Here is a 17,581-nt window from a genome sequence, read left to right as displayed (position 1 = left end):
AGCTCGCAATTCGGGTGGAGTAGCTCCCCTCCTGTCCCTCGGTGGGGAAACTGACCCCGAGGGTGTCATGCAGCCATCCACACTACGTGGATCGTGGGAGAGGGAGGGCGAGAGACAAGCTGGCAGGAGGAGGTAAGAGGCAAAGGGTGCGAGGAGCAGCTGGTGCATCCACGCCAGGCAGAGGGTTTGTTGGGGCTGAAACGCAGGGTGCAGAATGGATGAACCGCGACTGCACCCGCAGCCCCACCAGCCTTTGCCATGGAGGATCCTTCTCCTGCAGCCCCCAGCAACGGTCTGGGTCTGGGCGAACCTCTCTGCGCCATGAAGTCACCGTAAAGGCTTTGGTCCAGGAGATGGAGGGGAGAGCGTGCGAAAGGCCCCTCGGTGGTGCCTGGAGGAGGCTGGGCAAGTTGCTGGTCAGGGAAAAGCCACCAACCACCGGCGGTGGGGCAGGGAGATGGCAAGATCCCGTTGCGATCGCTGGTTTTACCAGTGCTGGGAGGGGAAGGGATTTCAGCGGAGGCTTCTCGGGGCAGTCAGCTGAAAAGCCGACACCTCCGTACCAACAGCCTGAGGTGAAGCGAGCGCCGCGAGCGCCAATGCCTTGGCCTGCCCGTCACAGGGGAGCGAGAGGGGAAGGAGAGAAGAACCAACCCCAAACTGCGAAGAAGAGAAAAGGAAGAAAGGCAATAAAAGCTGACTGAAACATTTATTCCCCCGTCTGGTAAAGCCCTACCTATTTGAAAATAAAAGGCAAATTAAGCTAATAAGCACCTCTTTCCCCCCCCGGACGCCCACTGAGGGAGAAGCGGGATCCCCGAGGCGGCTCCAGGCACCGCCGAGCCGCCCTTGCACCTGCTCCCGCCTCGCTCCCCTCAGCCGGCGGCCGCCCGCACTGCGCCTGCGCGGCCGGCCCGGGCCGCCGCGCACCCCGCGGCCAGCCGCCGGCGGGCAGCGAGCCGGCGGTCACGTGACGCGAGCGCACCGCAGCGCAGCGCAGCGCAGCGCGGAGGGTGCTGCGGAGCCGCGGCCGCCTCGCCGCTCCCCCCTCACACACACCCCCCCACACACACTTCGCCCGCCTCCGCGCCCTCCTCCCTGCCCGCGGGGCACGGGAGCCGGTGACGGGAGCGAGGCGGAGTCTGGAGGGAAGATACCGAGAGATAGAGATTTAAATCACATCCCCGGCTGCAGAAGGGCAGCAGCAGCAGCAGCCCGGGCGCAGAGGCACGGACGCACGCGCCGAGACAGGTCTGCCGGCTCCGCCGTCGCTGCTGCTGCTGCTGCTCACCATGGGTGCCGCCGCCGCCGAGCCCCCCCGCGCCATGGGCCTGGTGTCCAGCGTGGTGAACGACACCCTCGAGTTCTACCGCTGGACCTGGAGCATCCGAGGTAACGCGCCCAGGGGCGGCCCCGCCGGCGAGCCCGGCGCCGCCATCGCCGTCCCCGGCGCCCCCCGCCCCGCTGTCACTGAGGCGCAGCGCTTCAAAATGGCTCCGTCTCCCGGGAGACGCGGCGCGCGCGCCCGGCGGGCTGAGGCGGCGGGCGGGCCCGGGGCCCCGGCGGGGTCCGCACCCCCCCCTTCCTCCTCCTCCTCCTCCTCCTCGCCCTTCGGGGTGTGCTCGGGTGCTCCGCTTCTTTATCTGTCTCAATCCCGTGTAACGGCCCCGGGGTGCGCGGGGCATCTCTGCGTGGCAAGGTGAGGGTGTCCCCCACGGGCGCCCGCGGGCCGGCGGGAGCGAACTCCGCCTCGCAGAGGCCTCTGGTTCCCTCCGACGGCAGCGTGCCGTGGGGTGGTCGTACGGGAACCTGGCGTCCGAGGTCAGCCAGGGCCTCCGGTAGTTCGTGGCGGAGCGGAGCTCGGGCGGCCTTCGGCTTCTGCGGCAGGTGGGAGTCCTGTGACAGCGTCGCGTTGGAGTTCAGCAAACTGACTGAGGAAATGGTTGCGACCGGCAGTGCGGAAGCTTTTCGGTTTGCGTTGAGCGCGTTTGGGTCGGTCCTGCTGTTTGCCGTTTCCAGTGCGCTCCATTTTTGTATCGGCGCCCCATGACTGCAACGTGGAAGATGCTGAAGGAAGAGAAAATGTCTCGGAATACGGAGAAATGTGGAAAAAAGCAGCTCCGGTGCTGGGACGGCAAAGACGATGGTAACTTGCGACAGCGACCGATAGCTCTGGAAGTATTGGTCAGCATGAATGGCTCTTTCTCGCTGGTCAAATGAAATGAGTCGGGTAGAGTGGCAGCTTTCGTAGTTGCTCTTGTCAGTAGCCTTGGGCAGTTGACAGAAGAATCACTTCTCTGGATGTTTTCTTCGTTTTTCAGTTGTCCACACAGTGATGAGGTCTAGGCTATTTTGATCTAAACCTAGAAATACGTGGAGCAAAACTCTGGACTGAATGCAACTATGGACGTATTTTGTGGTGGTGTGATAAGTGAGAATGTGGGGCCTTCATTACAGACAGGAAGCTCACTGCATCAGCAGTCTTTTCTTTCCCGCCCCCCTCCTATCTGCCATCTGTCAGATAATAAATTAATCTTATGATATAGATGGAGGGAGCTCACTTTTTTTTTCATAATTTGCCTTCCCAGCCTGTCTTCTGGTTTTTGCCATATTTTAAAAATTAAGCCTGCATGCATTTTTTTTTCTTCTGTATTTAAAACCTGCCAGAATATGAGATCAAATAAAAATGCTTGCAGCAGCACTGCATTGTAATCTATCAGTGTTTGCTCTATTTCTCTGCCTCTTGCAACATACAATTGTTCGTAGACTGCCAGGTAATGCATGAAAGAGATGCTATTCTAGCCAATCAATAGCATTTTCAGATGGATATAAAAATAGATGTGGGTACAAAGTTGATGTCCTTATGGATGACTTGATTTGTTTTGAAAAAGACCTCAAGTTCTGATATATTTCCAGAACTTCAAACATGTTATTTAAGTCTGCATATTGACCGTGTTTGTTGTAAGCAAAAACGATTGGAGGAAAAAACAAAAGAGGGTTGAAAAGGCAAGTTTATGTAAGGAGTGTAAAGATAAGTAACTTACATTAATACGACATACAGAGCAAACTTTTATCTCTTCCTCCTGCTTCTTTGGAGAATGTTAAGCAGTAGTAGGATGACATTGCGATGGCATCTAAAATATGGTTAAGTCTTTTACTAATTTACTAATGCAAAATTTTAAATTTTTGCTCTAAGTTCGGTAATGTTGCTGTTAACACAGGATTCCACTGTAATCAAGTAATCAGTTGCACTTTGTGTAAGAGGTGGAGAGTTTCTTGTTCAGGTTGTGGATTTCAGCGTGTCCTTGCAAGAATAGTTTTGGATGGAGCCTCAGTCGCATCGAAAGCATGTTACTGTTGTTGTTTATACCCAGTAGTATGTAAAGCAAGGTCGTCATGTAGTTTTTACAGTCAGGTATGGATACGCGAACCATGTAGTATCACACAGTGTAGTCACAAGGTAGCTCCAGATAAGAAAGTGTCATTTATGAGGCAATGCTGCGTTGCTATTTAATGAAATCATATCTTAATGCCCTAAGTTCTGCTTAAATACCTGTTACCTGTTCAATTTGCTGCTTTTCTGCATGTGTCTTCATTCAGAAAAAAAAAAATTGTCTCCATTTGCCATCTCTGAGTGAATATATGTTAAAATAATGAATTCAGCACTGTTATGTGAATTCATGCAATTCACCTTTGTGTCAAGAACTATGGCGGTGACATTGCTCAACAGAAAACACAAATTATGGCATGCAAGACCATTGCCTAACGTTCAATATCATTAAATAAAAAACTATACCACGCAGCAAAGTTGCTCAACAAATGATGCCATGCAATAGCATTACACAATAAATCATACTGAAACACTACTACACAGCAAAATTACACAATAAAATGTGAGGAAATTTTATTCCCACTACTACTCCTACACAAAAACTTCTCATTCATATAAAACCAAATTTACTTATTCTCTTCAGTTCTCACTTCTATTTTTTACCGGACACCCAAGTCTGTCTTTAGCCCTGTTCTCAGTATTCAGCAGGATTGTCCTGCTAGCAGGTGTTTTCTAATGCTGATGCGGACTCCTGTGATAAGACTTGTGTAGAACTGTGCCAGAACATCCCACTGAGTCTCGTGCTGCTTTATTTTTGTGCTGTAAAGATTTGGTCTTTTTCTTCCCCTGCTTTGTGCTATTTAAAAAGCAACCAACCTTTTCTAAGACCAAAAAGAACCCCAAAAGACTGAGTATATGATGAGCCTAACTGGCTCATTAACTGGATTTTTTTTAAATGGTGTCACAATTTTTTTAGCATTAAGTGCGCTATCTAAAGCTGGTTTGTTTGTGGTTTTGGTTTTTTAAATCTTGGCTTTAGGAATAATAACAGTATTCTGTGACTTTTTCCTCATATATATTATCAAATACATTCTCAGCCTTAGCTTAATGTTTTTGCTTGTTAATTTGTTGAAAAAACTACTTTTTTTCTCTCCTTCCTTGACTATCTTTTCAGACCCCTTTCATGAAAGCCTTAAATCCATTGTAACCATATATTCACCTGAAAAGGCTGAAGGAGATCATTTAGGAAACCATAAACTTCAAGGAGAGGTAGAAAGGACAAAAAATGGTCTTAACGGTCATTAGGAGAAAAAAAGGTGGTCGGTGGAACAGTTACTATCAGGAAAGATGATCTAGGAATTCCATGCCATTATTTCTGTAAGGACATGGGACTGGTTACATGTAATAGGTAGGGCAGGGCTTCCTTCTTTCTCTCGGCTCAGGTAGCTGGTTGAAGTTAGATCTGCCAGGGAGGATTAAGGATATGATTAGATGACTGAGCAAGTGACTTAAAAGGAGGTTCCAGGCTGAGTCCAGGGGAGCTATGAAGATGAATAACTTGGGACACAGTCCAGGAAAAGAAGAATGTGGAAATCTCAAAACATGGGTGAAGAGACCATTGGCAGTTGGGGAGGGGGAGTGGGAGACTGCAGCTCGAAAAGGAGATTTGTGAAACCCTGTATCAGAAAGATTTCTTTTAGAGGGACTAGTTAGTTTGAATGTATTGAGCTAAAGAACAGAAGGCTTTATCGACTTTGGGTGAGAATGATTGTTCTTGGAGCTCAAAGTTAAAAGGAGGCAGGGCCATCCCAGGCCACATTGGACTGCTTTGGAACAGCAACTATTTACAGCTGTTGCAGTTAATAAGATTACAGACTTTTTCCATCAGGAGGAAAGGAGAGAGGAGAAAGATGCAAACTTTCACTTCAGTGGTAGGATAGTCTTCTAAGTAGCATCTTGTTCAGGAGCAATATGAATTGTAGCTTTTATCAGTTGGGTCAGAAGTGTAAGGCAATGAGGATGGGAAACATGGGAAACTTACAGCTGCTTGCCTTAAAAGTGAACCAGTGGAGTAGCTTCCATGGGAACTCAAATGGCCATAAAAACTTTCGCCAGAAAGATCTTGGGACTTAGTTAAGAATGCTCAGGAAGTTCATGTTCTGTTTCTTTTTCAGGCCAGGGAACAGAACTGGAAGAAAATGCATTTCTTCTTCCTCTTCCCTTGTTCTTTTCCCCATGTCGAAACCAAGTGTGGCCAAAGGATCCTGAATGTTTATGCTTGAGGAAGGTTCATTGGGGTTAGCAGAACAGTCTGAGTGCAAGTAGTACCTTGTTGCATTTGAGGAGTTGTGCCAAAGCTGGAGGCAAGTAGAATCGCAATGAAGGGTCTTCAGAGGGTGATGATGGGGAGGGAGAGCGAAGGGTGAGATGAAGGTTCATGAAGCCTGTTTCACAGAAACAAAGCAGAATGCGTTCCTAAGCTCTCAGAGGGCTGGCTGAGCATCAGACTTGGTGATTTGGCATGATACTTGTCTTGCAGATACAATTTTCTTCTCAAGGGAACAGTTTTTTTCGATCTGTGACCGTGACTGGGTAAAACATGAGGATTAGACAGGAAGAAACACATCAGAAACTGGAGAAGCTAGTGTAATTGGGTTTGGCTGTCTTGTGGCAGAAGCAGCACTTGGAGAAATTGATTACAGAAGTAAAGAATGTTAAAGGCTAGGTTATGTGAGTCTACTGTCAACCAAACTGAGTTTGTAAACTGAGTATCCCAGTTTACATGATTCGTTTCATTAAGCATCACATTTCACTGCCTGTCAGTGGAGGGAGGGACTTTATTAGTGAAGAAAAAACAGCTGTCGGTATTGAAGACAATTTGCTGGGTGTTTGAAGGAAATTCCACCTTCGTTTCATCACCAGGAGATTTTTATCAGATTATGGAACTCAAAAGATGGATAATAAGAACAAAAGAGATACCAAGCACCTTTGGAAATGGAAACATCATTCAGAAAAGTATATTACTGAAGTGGAAATATCTGCTTAGAGACTTTGGATCACCAAGCTTCAAGAATTCGAGCCTGAGGGAGTAGCCTGAAGCAAAGCTAACACTATGGACGAGGAGCTGAGTTGTGAGTGGAAGACTCCTCTTTCCTAAAATGAAGGAGTTGTACGTGATGACCTGCAACTCTCAGGTCCAGCAAAGAGACAAAACGGAAAAAAAGCCTTCAAAGAGCACCAGCAAGAATGTGATATGAACTTCTGTTTGAATACTCATCAGCATATTCCAGAAGCAAAAGCAAATGTTTGGAGAAAATGGCAAGAACATAACTGAACTTCTGACAGTTCCTTTTAAGGCTGTGTAGATAGCACATCTTGAAATCTTTAGAGGAAATAAGATATTGTGAATACTCTTAAAGCAGATTCAACGGAAAAAGGCTGGGAAACTGCTTTATAGAGAACTTAAGCAAGCTGGTTGCATGACTTTAGTACCTACTGCAGAAGGCCAAATGACAAGATTTGCAGCACACAATAAATTACTGTTGTGGAGTTCTCCGCGGATCATGTGTCTCGGCTAAGGCTGTATGCCATCAGTGAGGTGCAAATTGGCACATGGTCCTGGAGCCACATACTGCAACGAGAGGTGAAGAATTCTTGAACAGTTGAAATACCTGTGGCATGAAGCAGATGCAGTCATCCTGGGGACTGCACTGGTTCCATAAATTGATTGCGCATAGTGGTTGGACTGTTGTTCATAGGTAGCTGTCTCTAGTTGGAGAAGCTTGACTAGAAGTTGATCATGGTAGTCATTCTGTATTTATATGCTGTGCTCGGAGTGAAGAGGGATGTAGCAGGGCTATGGTTATAGCTATGAAAGACCAGAAGAGGTTGTATTCAAGGCAGCTATGCTATACTATCCTGTGCAACCAGGAAAGATTGTCAAAGGCTGCGTAAGGACAATTAGTAGAGGAAGGTGTAGGAAGCGTAGGATGTAGTTCCTTTTAAGGTCTTGTAGATCAGGAGCCATGAGGAGTGGGTGAGGCAAGATTCCACTTTTTCCTCTGCCAGTTCAGACAGGTTTTTGGAGTTACTCGATTCACATGGAAAGGATTAAGGGAGCGCTTAGATGAAAGGTGAGTGAATGAAAGGCTTCAAGTGGACATGGAGAGAGCTTTGGGAGGAAGAATTTGCTCGGATGCAGGAGTGGGCGGGGAAGAGGCTGTGGTGTGTACTGAAGAGTTTTTTGAGGTAAGGAAAATGGGGCTAAACATCAATGGCCTGAAAAACTGGAGCTAAATGAGAGTTCATTTAGCTGAAAAGAATTGGCCATAAAAAGAATGAGAGCATCGGTTTTTAAAGAGTGTTGGTATGAGTGGAGTGTGCCTGGAGCCCAGAAGCTGGGACAGCGTGCTTTTAAGGGCAGATCTGATCCATGAGGTAAGACTTCTCTGGCTAGTAAACTGTTATATGACTGGGCTTTGCTTTCTTAGGCTGTGTTTGAAAACAAAGTTGAAACTACCATTGCATTTCATAAGGAACTCTTGTGTGTGGGACTATCTGACTGACATCTCCTTCAGGAAGGTGTAGATGCAGGATACATAGTTTCTGGATCTTGTGTAGGTGGCAGGTGGGTACAACGGTGCTCAGTTTCGTCAAGACTCAAGTGCTTCTGAGCATATGGACTTCAAGGTCTTGTGGCATTTTAAGGACATAAATGAAGGCAGCTCTGAAATTCAGGCCTGCTGAGACTAAGGTGTCAGCTCTGTGGGGATTTTCAGGACTGTACCCTAGACTGTAGGTAAAGCAATAAGTAGCTCCAAGGCAAGCCTAGGGGTGAATTGAGTGCAACGTGTTTTGTATTAACTCCCATTGTGTGTGCTTGGATCTCAAGATAAACATGAGCTAGTTTACCTTTCTCTCGTGGAGGGTGAGGGGGGAATAAGCTACCTCAATTTGGTTTGCATTTGATGCAAGATAATCGCGTGCCTGTGGACATTAACTGCTCTTGGTTGTGTCAGGTTAGCTCACGCGCCTGCAACTCAACTCCTTTCTTTATGTACTTGAATAATTTCAGTGGTTTGATCCTTCACTTCTGCCCCAGAGTGTTCTCTCTCTCCAGGGTATTGTGTCTGCTTGTACCTTGAGACTCTTGCCTAGTTTCACTCCGTCCATTCACCTCCCACATGTACTCCTCTGTTTCAGCATAGTCGTGGACTCTTGACTATTTGGTTTGTTTCCATCATGTTCTCCTGTTCCTCTTTTCTCTTTCTGCAGTATCTCAAAAGTGTCTTCTTCCAATTCTTGTATATGTTATGCTTCGGTTTGCATGCTTGACCATGGTGTTTTTCTTTTTTCTTTTTTAATCTGCTTATAGATATCATCTCCTTGTTTCCCTCTCCCAGTTGTAGCAAATATGAGAGAGTGGTTTATTGCTTTCTAAATGGTCACAGAATGTTGCTGGGAGAAGGGAGTTTATAACCCATGCCTTTCACTTTTTCTGTTGAGCCAGTAAATCTTATCTCTCTGGACAAGATTTTATGTCCTTCTATTTGTAGAGCATCATTGTAACACCTTGTTTTTAAATGGTTTAAGATACTCTAAAGGAAAAAAAATAGGAAATACAGGTACTAAGTTGAATAGCTGGGCTTTAAATAGGAGACTTCATAACCATATTTTCTGGGTTTGCATTTAATATTTAGTGGTTTACCAGAAACAGATGTGCCCAATAGAAATACTTACACATAGAGTACCCCCAAATGCTTTCATATTTAGGTCAGATTTTCTTCTACTCTTTCTAATCTCAGTTTCAGTGATCCATGAATTTTTGATCAAGAGTAAGAAACTGTATTGCAGAAACCATTATAGAAGCTTAGATTTGGGGGCCATATGTTAGCATGAACGGTAACATGACTGTAGATGCGAAGAGACTTAGCTTTAGCAGTCATTTGGGCATGGCATTATCTAGCTGCCAAACTGATGATTTTGCTACTGTATACTTCGTGAGTGAAAGATTCAGGCACTGATCATTCTTATGGTCGTCTTTGGGTATAAGAATGTTTTCTCATTCAGTTCATGTTTTGAAAATCAACACTTAAAAATTAGTCTCTTTTTTTGGTGTTGGGTCCCGTGTGTCCCCCCCGCCCCGGATTTGTCACTTTTGCTGATGTTGAAGGCATGCTGAGGAATTAAGTTCTAAATGTTTTGCAGTGTTACTTTTCTTTGGAGGCTTTGACTGATGTACTTGTGTTAGCCTAACAGATGACCCAATGTACCTCACAACTGTAAATTTTACTTCTGCCCCTGAACTTTGAAGATAAGACCTAATATATTTCAGTAACTCCTTTTGTAGTTTTTACTCAAAACAGAATTCCCACCTCATTCATCCGTCTGTAAAACCAAATTGATGAGCAGCATCCTCATGCTGATGCAAACAAAAAATTGGTAGTTTATCAGAGAGATTTCTGTGCAGCTTCTCACAAATGTTTGGTAGCTTTCTGGTGTTATTTTTAGGTAGATTTCACTTGCTGTTGCTGGTTTTCATACATGTTCAGTCACTGCATCTAGGAGTCTAAATGTTCATCTGCAACCCCAAATCATTTTGTGTTATGAGAGCAGCGATTTAAGTTGTTTACATTTGCTGTGTAGTTAAGTATCAGTATCCTTCTGCTGTGTTAGCATGTTAGCAAGACATGTATCAGTGCTGAACTTACTGTCCCGTGTATGCTGAGTATGTAACAAGTCTCTGTACAGTGGATAAGGCCTTGCGGAGTTGTTATTAAACTGTTATTAATAATCCTTCACATTTTTCAAGGAGGTTAGTTTCTAACTGAGGGAATCTAATAAAAAAAAAATCTGTCTACGGAGAAGATTTATTCTGTGATCATCCCCTTTGGCATTATAAAACCCTGAATCATACTAGATGGGCCAATAGTCTAATCTGTTATTGCAACATTGAATGTGTATAAATCCTGTGTTTGCATTACTGCGTACTGATACCTCTACAAGTCTTTTCATAGTACCAAAATCCACCACTTGTGTGTGAAGTAATGACATCTCCAGTCTGAGCTCTCAGAAATACAATTTTGGCTAAGACCAGAGAAGTGTGAATAAAAGTTTCAATAAAGAAAACACTGTAGAAGGAAAGCTTGTTGAAGCGTGTTTTATGCAGCACTTCTATTTCTTTAGAAATACAGAGGCACGGGCTGGATCATAGAGTTCTGCAACTAGTTCATAAAATTGCATCCCTTGGATCAGTTGGGGTTTTTGTTTGTTTGGGGGTTTTTTAATCTGTTTTCTTCATCTGTTTACTCTGTAAATTGTAACCTGTAAGAAGAGGCATGCAGGTATCACTGCACTGGGAACGCATCTTGCTTTTGTGATGTTTGGAAAAGTAAGATTTGACAAATGGAAGAATGCTACATGCCTCAAGGGCTTACTATCTTGCAAATCTTGTGTAAGCTTCAGTGAGGATTATATTTTTATTATTCCTTGAAGCAGAGTATTTGCGCTGTCCTCACAATCACAATCAATGGAGGAGGTAAATAAAAAATAATCTGAACAAGGCAATTGCTTAGACTTGAAAATCCTGAGATTTGATGGTGAATTGATATGGCTCCTGAACTTCATAATAATTCCATTATTATCCTTGTCTTGAAACAAGCGTATCCTGGAATTGCTGTGTACAGACACAAAGACAATATGATATTAGTGATTGAATGGTGGGAATCCTAAGAAGACTAGAATGCTAGTTAGAATAACGGGAATACTAGTTAAAATACATGTGACCTTTTAACAACAAATTGGGATTAAGCATTCCTGTTACTTTAATGGGAGTTTATGAAACATGCATATTACACAGATGTTCATTAGCTGCAGGAGATGTTCTTAGCTGTGTGGTATTTTGATTTTATGTTGCTGTATATAGCTTTAAAGAAGACTAAACAGTCAATTACAAAGCCCTGAAATTTAAAACAAAGCCACAGCTGGTTATAGGCAGTAGCTGTTAGTCTCATCTGTAGTCCTTTTGGATTCAGGGAAAGCAGCTCTCATTTCTGAGTGCAGCAGGATTTGTACGGCATCATCTGCAAACTTTTAAAATCTGTGGGGTTTGTTGTTTTGTTTTTCAGAGTATATGCTTTCATTATTCGTTGTGCTTGAGACTGAATATTTTTATTCTTGCATCTTAGCTTGATGTTTCATAGCTTGTTAAAATGACAATGCTTTGCTATAAAATTTTGATGTCTCTTGTTCTCGGCCCAAACAAATTAGTTTGTTCTTGGCTAGTTAAAGCTTTAGAATAGACAAAATACTTAGATATTTTCATTCATTCTTGCAGATCAAAGTAAACATCTTTTCTCTGTACTGTTCTGTATTTAAAAAAAATTACTGAAATCAGGCCAGCTGTTGTGCTTTTCTGTGCCAGGTTTTGCGAACTTTTGTCCATAAAGCATCGTGTGCATGTCATCCTTAGCTTTACCGGTAACATACTCACCTTTTTGTTTTCCTGCCAATCATAACCACCACTGATGCTATGACGTTATTGTGATAATACATAATTCTTCTGTGAGGGAAAGCAGCAGGGACTTGATTGGTTTAATTAATTTTCCCTGTGAAACAGGTGCAAGGCTGATTTAAATGTTTGTAGAGTATCCAGAGAAGAGCCATGAAAATGACTAAAGGATTGGAAAATACACCTTCAGGTGAATGAAATAAGGTGTTTCTTTAAATAAAATTTAAAAAGCAGCCAGTGAGTGACCCTATAGCTGCTTATAACTACCCAAGTGAGGTATCTTTGACCCTGTCAGACTCCTTAGCAATACCCATAGTGCCAGAAAACTGCAGACATTGCCAAGTATGATAGGTGAGATAAAGGTGAGAAAGAAGCATAAACTGGACATTCCTTGTGTCCCAATCCTTTTGCTTTCCTGCAGCAATCTGTCTGCACAAGTCCCTCCTAGGAGGGCATACGCCTTTTTCTGATTGAAACGGGAGTGAGGCTATAGGCATGTTATTTTAGTTCATGCACTAGCTTCAATCCCCTGTCACAGAATTTCTCATAAAGAAACTTGATAAACTGAGATAATTGAGGATTAGAGTGCAATATGTGCAATGAGTAATCAATATCAAAGCAGACAAGTTAATTCAAGCACTGGAAACCTTTAAAAGAATCATTTGGTTTGGGCCTTATAAACAGCTCTATTAAAATTATAATGAATAAGTGAATAGAAAATTTTAGCTTCAGTAGGTGTTCAACCCAAAGATATATGGCCTCTCAATTTTGACTCTGCAGTGGTACTTCTCTAACAGTCTTCAGTCTCAAGTTGTGCAGCTCATTTAGTTAGTCATGTACTGTTTTAAAGGCTAAGTGTATAGCTTCAGCTGTTGTTCTATTTGTACGTTCTGAAGTTTTAGTCAAAGACTGAGGGTTTTTCTTGGAATCTCTACAAAATGGTAACAGTAAATGTACTTTTAAGTGATTCTGATGCATTACTCCATTTAGTTTAAAAGCCTAGGGTCTAATAGTGTAGATGCTTATTCAAGTTTACTCTCAACTGAGCCAGTCTGCAGTGGTTGTATAGCCACAATGAACTTTATATTTGCTTGTAAATATTTACAGGACAGAGCCAGTATTTCTAATACAAATGCAGAAGGAGAAGTATGTTGTATAGAATATTAATCTGTAACCAGAAAGAAAAGGGGGAGATTGGGGCACTAAAATACTGCAAAGGAATTCAATGTGAAAGCTTTGTGAACATTTTCAGGGATATAGAGTTATGTTTCTCACATGTTTTCTTATATGATATGTGTTTTTATTTTGTAATATCCTTCAGTTATAGTGCTAGTGGAGCTAACAAGATGTGAAATTCTTAGATAATTAAAACAGTGTAGTTCATAGAACAATACTCCAATTAGATAATACTGGTTTGCCTTCCTTATATTGTGGAATTAATATTTCACTCGTTTAAGGAAATCTTTCTTAAACTTGAGAATGGGCTTTGAAAGGACTTCTTAAAATAAACAGCATGATCTGCAGAGAGCTCTCACTGTTAAGAACCACTTTTAAACAGTCACCATCATTTCTGCAGTGTCTTTAGAAATGTAATTGGACAGATGGATGTGCTGGATTGGCACTGTAAGTGTCTTTGTGCTGAGAATAGTATCAATAGCTATTAATAACTTTGAAAGGCTCTCCAGATAAATTACTGAGTAGTGACCTTATAGCTAAGGAATACATATGTTGTTAAAGTAAAAATAAAGACTTACTAAGTGTTGATTTTCAATCTGATATGAATGCAGGGAATTTCAAAAGTAATGTATTTTAATTATGTAATGTTTTCTCTAAAACTAATATTAAACGCAGAGATGGTCACCGTTGTACTATTTCAGGATTTCTCCTGATGAATGTAGGAGCAACTGTACTATGCATTTGCTTATTTTATAGTTTATACTTCTTGAGGAAGGAAAAAAATGTTGATCATAGGCTCAGTAATATGCAGGAAATTTAACTATCTAAAATCCTCCCTGTTGGAAAGGAAATGCTGAATCACATTTAACAGAAGCATTTGCATATTAAAACACTTACAGTATGTTTCACAGAAGTTTCTTGTGATTTTTAACTCTAGATCACCACCAGTGCAGCCTTATTTACTGAAATTCATCTTCATTTGCCTTCCATATTTCAATATAGGTTAATTACGTCCTCTTTGGACATTACCAGGTAGGATATTCAGTCCTTTTCACTGGTCCTGCTGTTGTTCTTGCTTTGGAGGAAGAAATCAGAGGAGTTTATGTGTGTATTTCCTGTTAATTGCCCCACGTAAAGAATTAAATCCTGCAAGGGTAGGTGCCTCAGGGCAATTTCAATTATTTTTTATATATATATATAATAAATATATGTATGTTCTTCTATTTCTTGTCTCGTCTTTGCAATGTGAAACTTTAAAATGTATATACACAAAATGACAGGAGAACCTTGTGTATATAAATATTCTTATTCTTCCCTTACATAACAGTAATTTTCTATCAGGAACATATTAGCAGATGCCTTATTCTGCTCTGGATTCACCTTTACAACTGAGTGCAACTTTAAATGTTTTTTTCTAAAACTTCTCCCACCTTACAAATAAGCACTGTACTACAGGCTGTGCCATCAAAACAGACATTTTATTTGTGATAGAATTAGAATCTGGGTCTTAGGATTTGAAAGACAAACGCATTAATCCCCTGAAAGATTCAGTCAGTCTCTGTCAATTCTAATCAGGTAAAGGCATTGGTCATTTTGCTGCAAAGCAGTTGGAGGGAGTTTTAATTCAGGGAGCTGGCCTTTTTATTTCAAGCTTATTTCATCTTTCAGGTAATAACGTACCCACTGCGTGTGAAGTACTGCAGGATTTAGTACACTCATATGTCCTCTTAAGCTATCACAGTTCTCTAATTTGCAGAAATCATTTGTGGTCATCAGTACCAGCTCGTAAGTAGGACACAAAATTATGCTGGTTTTGCTAAAACAGGGTGGGAGGGAGGAGGGTGTTGGAGTAGCTTGGGAGGTTTAAATTCACTCTCTTAAGTCATCTGCTTATCTTGGTTTGAAAGAGGGTATCTGAAAAGAAGCTTGGAACAAGGGTCTGCATGTAACTTAGTTTTCCGTGTAGAACACGGACAAGCAGGCTTGCTTGGTAAACTGAAATGAAATTGGTTTTGTAATACCTTCTGTGCTACAAGAATGGTGCGTGGAGCTGATTTAAAATGAAACAAGTTACTCTGCATTATCCAGGCGAGATCCTGTGATGAACAAGTTTCTAAATCTAGCAAGTTCTGGAATGAATAGTAGCATGTTTTCTGATGCCACAGTATTAGTAAAAAATAATCATATGCAGTGTCTCCTAAATGCCCTTAAAATAAATGCAAGGTGTTGTTCTTAGCACAGTAGGAATTAGAATAAACTTCTTGGCTATTGATGTGCTTCTGTTTTGCCCAGGATGTACTCCAGAATTGAATTGCCTACTGTATTCCCTCTCATACAGGCATTTTTTGTTCAAAGTGTAATTAATTGTCCTAGGAGAGGTCAGGCCCCCAAAATCCCAATCAGATAGATTCCCTGGGCACTGTGCTATGCAGTCTGTATCAGTAAGCTATGCTGTTCTTGCAAATACTTTAAGACTTGTCTCTGAGATGTGGTGGCTCACTGTCCGAAAACCCTGTGCAGAAGGAAAGTAGCATGCTGAAACCATGATGCAGGTATGGAAGCATAATGGCAGCTCTTATGTTGTTGTCCGAGTTAAGTAAATATATCTCTTGGTTTTCTCCAGTTAAGTTCTTCAATTTGTAGTATTTGTGGAAAGTAGGTGAAAGAATTTTTTACAGTGCTGATGAAGCATGAGGCAAAGTCCGCTTGCAGCTGGGCTTTCGTAAAAGTTGTCCGTTTGTCTTTCCTTTCACCCTCTAGTGAATCCTCATTCTTCCCTCCAGAAATCTTTGTCTCCTGCCACAAAAAGAAATCTGGAATATGTCATGGTTTCCAGTTTTCAGCAAGGGGTGGTAATGTTCAACTCCTGAGTAAAATTCAAATCATCATCCTTTTTCACATTTTTCATATTGTCACTCCAGTGTTCAGGATACCATGAAACACTCGATTAGACAATCTGTCTTCTATTTTCTAATATGTCCTTGCCTCTTTATATTGCTTAGTGCAAGAAGGCTGGTAAAGCAACTGGGTCTCGTCTCACCTGCTCTTAACTCTTTGCACATTATAGTGTCTGAAGTGACATGCAGATTTGATTAAAGCATGTCACACATTGGCTATTCCCAGAGCTGTCTCTTAATTAAGAAGTGACATCTTTCTTCTTGCTTAGTGGAGGGAAGTCTTTGCCCATTACTTCTCATCAGGTGGATGACGAGGTTCTCCATTTCTCTTGTCTTTTAAACAGTGTTTTATTTTTAAATCCAGATTGGTAGAGCAGTTGCTAAAAGCAAGCAGGAACTAAAGTGTAAGGGAGATGGCAGTGTGATTTCAGCTTCAATAGGTAGCACTCTGTGAGGTCTAGAAAATGGGGCTGTTCCTTTACGTCCCAAGACACTATACTGTACTATAAAGCAATCATTCTCATGTTTTACAGAGAGTACATTATATTGTAATAGAAGCGCCTGTTCCAGGGACTTGCTGAAAAGTAAGAGGTAACTAACTGTCTTCTCTCGCTTTCTTCAGTTCTGTTTCACTCCCTGTGTTTCTACAGCCAATCTGTCTGAACTTTTTGCCACTCCTCCCTGTACTCCTTGCCTTATCTCACTGTTGGCTTCTGTTGGTGGCTGCGGTCACAAGGCTGACTCCTGTCATTCTGGCAGCGTCAGCATTGTTGGAGGTTTCCATGCATTAGGATGAGTTCTCTCTTCTGGTATTAACAGCCATAATGGAAGCAGCTAGGCTGGTTTCTCTTTCTTCTTTTCCACTTCTTTTTAGGCCTCCTAACATCTTACTTGCAATGTGCAGATCAAGTATTGCTAAATGAACTGGAAGCAAGAAGAGTCAGTGCCATGCACACAGTCTTTCTGTAGATCACCATATGTGTTATTTATTAGAAATAGAGGGTCTCGTGAAATCTGCTCCTAAAATGAGGTTCTAATTTGTGATCTTAAGGGCAATGAAGGAAACGAGAAAGAAGTGGAGGAGGGGTAATGGCAGTGCTGTTCTGTACTTTCCTCATTGCATCAGAGTTCCTCATTTTGTAGATAAAAAGGGTTTTCTAACTTACCTATTAGTATGCCTGGGATCAGGAATTAGTATATGGTATAGGGGTTTTTTCACTGTCTTTGGGCAACTGTGAAGAAAAAGTTCTCTAAAAGAAACTTGTCCTCTAGGTAAGTTTGTGGGCAGCTGCACTGCTATTTGCGTTTGCCCACAAATGACTGAAGGCAGGTGGTTCAGATGTCTGAGCTTCCCAAGGAGCCCTGTGGCCCTGTGGTGCGGTTTCCATCTGAACTCCTAACTGGCCTAAGCGTCTGGAAGACAATCCAGTTAGTATTGTAGATTTGTGCAGTTATCTGAAGTATTGATACTTACAGAATAGTTACCTTTTATCTCTTGCTATAACTAGAGATTAGCCTTCATATAGGGGGGTGGGGGAGGGCAGGGGGAGAAACACTGAGTAAGGAGGTATCACTGTAGTCTCTCCCTTCCCTCCTCTGTAGCAGAGCCATCTTCTAATCCTAGATGTCACTGATTCATCAGACTAAGGGTGCTTTTTTGATACAGAT

The 17,581-nt window shown here is 42.4% G+C and overlaps 1 protein-coding gene across 2 annotated transcripts in view; it reads left to right on the top strand.

Annotated features, from left to right (window-relative positions):
- Positions 1–992: 992 nt before the first annotated feature.
- The window catches only part of ELOVL4 (ELOVL fatty acid elongase 4), a 35,316-nt gene continuing 18,727 nt past the window's right edge, over positions 993–17,581 (top strand). The window contains exon 1 of one of the 2 annotated variants that reach the window (XM_069804727.1): positions 993–1,392. In XM_069804727.1, the coding sequence (XP_069660828.1) occupies positions 1,293–1,392 (100 nt within the window). In that variant the 5' untranslated portion in view covers positions 993–1,292. Of the gene's footprint in view, positions 1,393–1,432; positions 2,147–17,581 lie in introns of those variants that run through there. The other variant, XM_069804728.1, reaches the window with a different exon arrangement.

This window comes from Haliaeetus albicilla, chromosome 17, assembly GCF_947461875.1.
Source record: "Haliaeetus albicilla chromosome 17, bHalAlb1.1, whole genome shotgun sequence".
Lineage (NCBI taxonomy): Eukaryota > Metazoa > Chordata > Aves > Accipitriformes > Accipitridae > Haliaeetus > Haliaeetus albicilla.
The sequence above is the reverse complement of the archived record's forward strand: the minus strand, read 5'-3'. Positions and strand labels throughout refer to the sequence as shown.